At 38.0% G+C, this 8768-nt stretch overlaps 1 protein-coding gene across 1 annotated transcript; it reads left to right on the top strand.

Moving 5' to 3' along the window:
* Nucleotides 1–7614: 7614 nt before the first annotated feature.
* On the top strand, nucleotides 7615–8523 carry LOC126017819 (olfactory receptor 140). Its single transcript, XM_049779874.1, has one exon. It carries the CDS (start codon nucleotides 7615–7617, stop codon nucleotides 8521–8523), a length of 909 nt encoding a protein of 302 aa, XP_049635831.1.
* Nucleotides 8524–8768: the final 245 nt, after the last annotated feature.

The raw sequence follows: 8768 nt of genomic DNA on the forward strand, positions 1-8768 counted from the left end.
ATCAGACACTATTTCTCCTTGAGATGACTCTTGGTTAACAAGGAATGTTTCTGTCATCAGACAGGAATGTTTGTTGCAGAAAATTTTTGTTAGACGTGATATAATGGAATTAACTGGGTTGATTAAGGTTATTAAGTCTAGTACCAGACTCTAAAGAAAACACAGTATAACATGGTTTAACTTCTGGTAAGAAACTGAAATTGTTACTAAGTGTCCTAGGAATGAGAGTCAGGCCAATTGTGGGTTGATGTTACCTTTATGTTATTCATCTATCTATCTATCTATCTATCTATCTATCTATCTATCTATCTATCTATCTATCTATCTATCTATCTATCTATCTATCTATTATCTATCATCTATCTATCTCTATCTATCATCTATCTCTCTATCATCTATCTATCTATCTATCTATCTATCTATCTATCTATCTATCTATCTATCTATCTATCTATCTATCTATCTATAAATCATCTATCTATCTATCTATCAATCATCTATCTATCTATCTATCTATCTATCTATCTATCTATCTATCTATCTATCTATCTATCATCTATCTATCATCTATCTATCTATCTATCTATCTATCTATCTATCTATCTATCTATCTATCTATCTATCTATCTATCTATCTATCTATCTATCTATCTATCTATCTCTCTATCTCTCTATCTCTCTATCTATCTCTCTCTATCTATCTATCTATCTATCTATCTATCTATCTATCTATCTATCTATCTATCTATCTATCTATCTATCTATCTATCATCTATCTATCTACCTATCATCTGTATCTATCTATCTATCTATCTATCTATCTATCTATCTATCTATCTATCTATCTATCTATCTATCTATCTATCTATCTATCTATCTATCTATCTATCATCAATCTATCTATCATCTATCTATCTATCTATCTATCTATCTATCTATCTATCTATCTATCTATCTATCATCTATTGCTGAGGGGAATAGTTTTCAGTTCATACCCAGTGGTGTTTAGTGGCTCTACTGGTTCTATGCTCAGGAGTGACACTTGGTGGTGCTTTGGAGACAATATATGGTATCATAGGTTAGAACCAGGGTTGCGGCCAGTGCAGTTGGATGCAAGGTGAATTTATTTCCTGCTTATTCCCCAAGCCATCAATTTTTATTGGTAACATTCCCCTCCCTAAAGTTATACTCTCAAAGTGTCCAGATATTTTTGTATTCTGGCCCTTGGCCACACACTTAAGACTTGCTGGCCTTTGAGAGAAGGTCTCACAGGAATATGATGTTTATGATTCTGGTCTAGTGCCAACTTCTTAGAACTTGGGAAGACGGAGTTGGTCTCTTTCAAGGATGACTGGCTCATTCAGACACTCAATGAAGAAGCCTTCAATTTGTCCCAGTTTCCAGGCCAAGGGGGACAATGCAATTGAGATGTTCCCAATTTGGTTGGGTCAGCTACTCCTTGATTTCACCCAGAAGAACAGACACCAAGATTTTAGAGCAGGAAGCATCTAAGGGATGGGGTCTCCATCTCTCTCTCTGGCCAGGTTTAACTTAATTTTATTCTGACTTCAGAAGGCAGAGGGACTCAGGACCAGCTTTTGGTGAGTTAGTTGTTTATAGCAATTTCAATATAGGACATGTTAGACACAGCTCTTAGAGATAGAATCCAACATTTCACTTGATCTTTCAAAAAATTTCAATCTTTTTTTCTTAAGTGTCCAAGCAAAGAATAAACAGTACTTGATTCAAATGTTTTAACTTGAAATTTTAATGAACCAGTATGTTTTCCTTTTATTGTTGGTATTTTTGCTGTTAAATTCAAATTTTTTATTGTTCCATATGTAAAAAGACAATAAAATAACACATGTAATTCTTTGTAATAATGCTATGTTCTCTTTTGTAAGTTTTCAAAGGTCTTCCCAAATATCATAGTTGATATTAGTAAAATTTAGAAAAAACCAATAACATTTTTTTACAGAGCCCCCCCCAAACCAATAACATTTTTTAAGAAAAGAAAAGATAACTAACACCTTACTTTTTGTCCTTAGGTTTTTATATTGTCTATACTCTGTCCATTTACTTAATTTTTTGAAATTTTCAACACCATCAGAGGATAGCCAGACTTTAGTACTTGGTTCCCCTATTTTAAATGTCATGAAAGAGAGCTCAAATGGGCTGATGGAGGAGTTGGTGTAAACTGAGTTTTATTTTTAAGTAAAGAAAAATAGTTTTGGGGCCCTGAGAGATAGCACAGTGGCGTTTGCCTTGAAAGCAGCCGATCCAGGACCAAAGGTGGTTGGTTCGAATCCCGGTGTCCCATATGGTCCCCTGTGCCTGCCAGGAGCTATATCTGATCAGACAGCCAGGAGTAACCCTTGGGCACGCTCGGTGTGACCCAAAATCCAAAAAAAAATAGTTTTAATTTTTTTTTAGCCACATCTGGCAAAGCTCAGTGGTTACTTCCTGGATCTGCATTTAGGCAGTACTTCTGATGTGTTTGGGCTGGTGAATGGGATGCTAGGAATGGAACCAGGTAGGCTGTGTGCAATGCGAAAATGCTACCCACTGTACTATTTCTCCAGCCACAAAGCAAGATAGTTTTAATTGAATAAAAAGAGAAGAAAGTGAGGAAGTTCACATTCAAGAAAGAACAAGCTTCTTCAGAGTAGAAAAAGCAAGCAATAGAGTCAAGCAAGTGAGATACATGTTCAATGGAGAACACACAGACTTAAAGAGTGAGCCCCAAACAGACTGCAAGCCTCAGTTCATAGTAATGAGTTCCTGACTCACTTTGAATTGTGATAAATTTACTTTTGCAGAAGTTTACCTTCCATTGGCTAGCCCATTTTATTTCATAGAAACCTGAGAAGATGGATCATGCAGAATTTTCTTATATTTTTCCCCTAAAGCTATTAAGCTTTTTATAAAAAAAAACAAAACCAAAACATTTTCATGTCATGGACCTACAGTGAAGGTCTATGACACCGTCTTCTGTCAAAGACCTTCTGTAACTTCTTTGTTTTTCTTTGTTTCTCATGGTCAGCATCAGGGTTAGGAGGTGGAAGCTTGAGTAATGGCTAGGGTGATTCATTTTGTGAACATAATAAACGATTTGTTAGGATTTTTTTTTCAGTGCAAACCTAGAAAAAGATATGAAAAACTTGAAATAAGGAGCCAGAGCAGCAGTGCAGCGGTAGGGCGTTTGCCTTGCACGCAGCTGACCTAGGATGTACTGCGGTTTAACCCCCCTGGTGTCCCATATGGTACACCCAGCTAGGAGTGATTTCTGAGCTCATAGGCAGGAGTAGTCCCTGAGTGTCACCTGGTGTGGCCCAAAAACCAAAACCAACCAACCAAACAAAAACCAACCAAAAAACCAAACCAAAAAAACAAACCAAAGCAAAACAAAAACTTGAAGTAAGAGGATCCAAGGTAAGGAGACCTGGGATAAGGGTAGAGAAAATGGGGGTTTTAAGGGAGAAACATGGTGAGCAGTGTTGAGGGGCTTTCAGTCATGGGTAACAGCCTGGCTGGAACTAGAGGAGCATATGAGAATTTAGTGTCTGAGTGAGACTGAGAAGCCATGGTACTGATCGGGTTTTTTAAGCATCTTTGGCAATGGATTTATAGCATTTTCTACTCTACCTTCTGGTCCAGGTTGGTTACTTCCTTTATGCTTATACATGACCTTCAGCAAATTCCTCTACAAAATGAATACCCTGCATTCTATAATAACAGGGACCAAGCTTATGCCATCTGCTGCTGCTTTAGCTGCTAATACCCAAGATCTGATTATATGAGAATGAATAGAATGAGTACTAGCTCCTGACTGTGTTTGAATCTCATTTAATTGTGTCCCAGGAAGATTTGATGATCTTCAGAGGGAATGGAACTTCCATTAGCATTAATACTGTCTGGAAAAGGATCAGAGTTGTGAAGAAGATTATCAGGGATTTTATTTATTTAATTTTACCAACCCCCCCCCTTGACTCCCACCCACCTTTCTACTTTTGCAAGACTCTTTTAAAGTCTTTGCACTATAGTTTGCAGTACTGTTGCTGATAGGATTTCATACATATTCTTTACTACCTTTCAGCATCTCCTCCTCCTCCTGGTTGAAAGCATTTATCCATCGTAGTCTTTCCACTTCATGTCTTATCCTCTAGATTCCTCAAGTGGCATGTTTCCAACTGAACACCAGTTCTCATGTTCTTTGTTTTCATTGTTTTTAGGCATTTGCTATTCCATCAATATGTTTCTTTATATCCTGCATATGAGAGTATCAGGAATTTTAGAATGCAGTTAAGTGTATACACTAATTTATATCAGTTATTTCTCAATATAACTGAAAAAGAGAAGGATAATTTTACAACTTTTATCAAACCCGACAAAGTGATCATCAATGGTTGATGTAAGTGGGTGAGAAAACATTCTTACTTTACATTTAGTCAAATTTCTCTTCTCCGACACATCCTAATAAAGTCAAATGGGCAGGTCTATGCCTGAAAAGTGGCCTGGTAGCTTGAGAGAGATAGAGATAGAGAAGAGAGAGAGAGAGAGGAGAGAATAAGAGAGGATTGAGAAAAGAGAGAGGAAAGAAAGAGAGAGAGGAGAAAGAGGAAGGGAGAGGAGAGTTTGTATTTATCCAATTCTGGGACCTTTGTAGTTAGTGTCTCCGAGTTTTGAGTAAATATCAGGAAAGCTTACCCATGAAATTAAAGGAAGAGAAGAGAACCACTTATATTAACTTCTTATTTAGTCTACAAAGTCCCAAGTCCTATTATCTTCTTTAATACGTATGGCATAGCAGAAGACAGGATCATTAGGTCAATGCCACTACAGAGAACTGAGACCCAAGATGATTTATTTATCTTCTCAAAAGACTATGCGGAGAATTAAGTCTACTAAATGTTTTAATTTATTAGTCATAGAGACTGGAAAGTGATGGTTCAAGAGGTTACATATTGCCCATTAATGTAAGAGATCCTTTATTCTGTTTTTTATACAAATGTCACTTAGGATTAGGGGAGCTTTCCATGTCAGAGGAGAGATCATAAAAATTTACAGAATTTACTGACGTTATTTTTTCCTGCAGGGACTGTCTTTAATCTTACATAGGGGTGCAATACACTTTATCATTCAACAAAGGAGAAGAATGTACAGAAGAATAGATGATACCAGATTATTTATGAATCCCACTAGTTTAATCACAATGCCAGGTTGATATGTAATACAAGACTCTCTCCATTCAGATCTAGATGTAGTAAGTTTTCTTTATTATTTTTGGTCTTTAAAACTTAATTCATTAGGGGCTGGAGTGATAGCACTGTGATAGGGTGTTTGACTTGCAGACTGCCAACCTGGAATGGACCAGGGTTTAATCCCTGGTATCTCATATGGTCCCCCAAGCCTGCCAGGAGCAATTTCTGAGTAAAGAGCCAGAAATAACCTCTGAGAGCTGCCACAGGATGTGGCCCAAGAATCAAAAAAAAAAATTAACTCAATAAACATCTGGTCACTGAGAATTGCTAGAGGTCTGATAATAGGGAGATTAAATACAAAAAATTATTCCTGCTTTCAAGATACTCCAAGTAAAAGGAAAGAGGGCAGATGGAGACCAATATCACACAGTATAGGGGGTGGCGAACAAGTTCGACACAAAGAGCCAAATTTTTTAAACTGTGAGAGTCAGAGAGCCACACCACGCAGTGACCTGCCAAAACAGACAAACACTCACACAAAAGCATCTAATTTTAACAATAATTTAACAATAATTTTAACAATAATATTAAACACATATTGCATTTTGCCATTTTGAGTGAGGGTCAAAATCTTACAGTGATGGTGAGGGTGTGCTGCGTCCTCCACACTAAGAACTAAAGGCAAGATGTGACCCAACATGTGACACACGGGTCTCCCCTCTTGCTGGCCCATGCAGCTGTTTCCGAGGGATGGGAGACGGGACGCGCTCTGAGATCTCTCCTTAGAGGTCCCTCCTCAGAAGCAGCAGAACAAAATCCAAATTTGACAAAGAGCCACAGTATACAATATAATGAAGAGGCAAAGAGCCGCATTCATTTTGGCAGGGAGCCGCATGCGGCTCGAGAGCCGCGTGTTCGCCATCCCTGACATAGTATCTATAGAGCTAGGAAGAAGATGCTGTTTGGTACTTTAAGAATACAGTAGAAGCCCTTATATTCTAGCCTAGGAGAAGGGATCGCATTTATTGTAGAAAATATATCTCAATCTGGGAAGTGAGCATGACTTGATCAGCATGGAGTTTAAGGTAATTTAAGATGACCAAAGCATATGAGGGTGGACAAGGATGAGAAATGAAGGGTAATATGGATAGTTAGCTCGAATACCTAAAGTACAGGGATTTTATGAGATTAAAATACTTACATTTTAAAGGTGATAATGAAGCAATTATGAAGATTTTAAAGTGAATAGTGGTATTATTAAGTGATTGCATTTTATAAATTTCTCCAGAATTACAGCTATGAGACCACTTATGCTGTTGAACATTCATTCATTAACATATTTTCTTTTTTCTTTCCACTCGGAATTGTGAACTCTTATTAGGTCATAATAGGTGCTTAATACTCTTGTTGGAATGAATAAATGAAGCATGATTTGTGAATTTAAGAAACAAGATTTCATCTGAGCCATAGTTTAGTATGTAGGGCACTGCCTTGAATGTGGCCAACCTGGTTTCAAACTCTAATACCATATATGGTTACTAGAGTCCAACAAGAGTGATCCCTGAGCACAGAGCTATTCAGTGTGGCCAAGTTGTTTTTTGAAAAGTTGTAACACATTTGTTTTATAATCAGGTAGTCTAGGAAAGGGAGAAGTCAATTAGCTCCTTGAAAATGATAAATGGTAGAGGAAAAAATGGTGGAACAAGTGAAGATGGAATAAGACAAGAAATTTAGTTTTTGAGGAGATGCCCATGTTTATTGAGAGATATAATCAGGGAGTTGGAAGTAGACTCTGAAAAAAATAACTGATTAATCTGGTCAAAATTATTTAGGAAATTATTTTCTAAAAAATGGTTATTTTAGGGGCTGGAGCAGTGGTACAAGTGGTAGGGAGTTTGCCTGGCACTCGGCTGACATAAGACGGACTGCAGTTAGATACCTCTCCCCCCCCCCCCCCCCAAGCCAGGAGCGATTTCTGAGTGCATAGCTAGGAGTAACCCCTGAGAGTCGCTAGGTGTGGCCCAAAACCAAAACCAAAAAAAAAAGTTATTTTAAAGAATTTACTCTCTATTTATTATAAGGCCCCAATGAAACTATTTTTAATTTGAAAAAATAAATAGGTATTCATTATTATTGGCTCAAGCACAAGAGATGTGATATTTTTGGAGTCTTTTGCTGTATTTATTTGGGATCCGTTTTTTAATCTTCTACTTCATTTCAAAGTTTCTAATTAGGACTTCAGAAAATAATGTGCACCATGAGGAAATCCTTGTTCTGGCATTCAGGATTTGTGTTAACTGCATTTCATAAATAATGATGTTCCATCAATTAATAAAAAAGTCTTACAAGAAATAGTAACATGTTTTCTTGGTAAATTTCTAATCACACATGTTCTTGCTGCAGCTCAAGATTCATGGAGAGTTCACGAAACATCACGGAATTTTTCATGCTGGGACTCTCGCAGAACCCCCAGGTGCAGAGAGTTTTATTCGTTCTCTTTTCTATTGTCTTCCTGGTATCTGTTGGGGGCAACTTACTGATTATGATCACCATTATCTTCAGTCCCACCTTGGGTTCCCCTATGTACTTTTTTCTTTCATATTTATCCTTTATTGATACTTGCTATTCCTCATGTATGACACCTAAACTCATTGCTGACTCTTTGTATGAAGGAAAAACCATTTCTTTTGAGGGCTGCCTGGCTCAATTCTTCATTGCACACTTGTTGGGAGGAACCGAGATCATTCTGCTCACAGTGATGGCCTATGATCGCTATGTGGCCATCTGCAAGCCCCTGCACTATACAACCATCATGACCAGACAAATTTGTGCTCTGCTTGTGGGAGTGGCATGGATGGGGGGCTTCCTACATTCATTGGTCCAGCTTTTCCTGGTCCTTCAGTTGCCCTTCTGTGGACCCAATGTCATCAATCACTTCGTCTGTGATCTGTACCCCTTGCTGGAACTTGCCTGCACAGACACCTATGTCATTGGTCTGCTGGTGGTGGCCAACAGTGGTGTGATCTGTCTGCTGAACTTTCTCATGCTGGCTGCCTCCTACATTGTCATCCTTCGTTCTTTGAGATCCCACAGTGCAGAAGGGAGACGTAAAGCCCTCTCGACCTGTGGGGCCCACTTCACTGTGGTTGCCTGTTTCTTTGTTCCTTGTATATTCATTTATATGAGGCCATCATCTACTTTGTCCATAGACAAAATAGTGGCTGTATTTTATTGTATTTTGACGCCCATGTTTAATCCCCTGATTTATACCCTGAGAAATGCAGAGGTGAAAAATGCCATGAAGAATCTTTGGAAAAGATGAAAAGTTGTGGATGAAGGACATGAGATACAGTAGAGAAAGATATATTCATTCTCAGCAATTATTCAGATTATGGGTTGGAGAGATAGTACAGTGGGTAGGGTATTTGCTTTGCACATATTTGACCTGGGTTTGATCTTTGTTACCACATATGGTATCTCGACTCCTACCAGGAGTTAACACTAAGCACAGACCCAGGAGTCAGTCCTGAGCACCGCCGAGTATCACCCAATAACAGAACAATAATT

The sequence above is a fragment of the Suncus etruscus genome, chromosome 9, assembly GCF_024139225.1.
Source record: "Suncus etruscus isolate mSunEtr1 chromosome 9, mSunEtr1.pri.cur, whole genome shotgun sequence".
In the NCBI taxonomy this organism is placed as follows: domain Eukaryota; kingdom Metazoa; phylum Chordata; class Mammalia; order Eulipotyphla; family Soricidae; genus Suncus; species Suncus etruscus.

What these genes read in the sequence shown, in the direction of transcription:
- LOC126017819 (XM_049779874.1), top strand. Translation starts at nt 7,615, where the DNA reads ATGGAGAGTTCACGAAACATCACGGAATTTTTCATGCTGGGACTCTCG.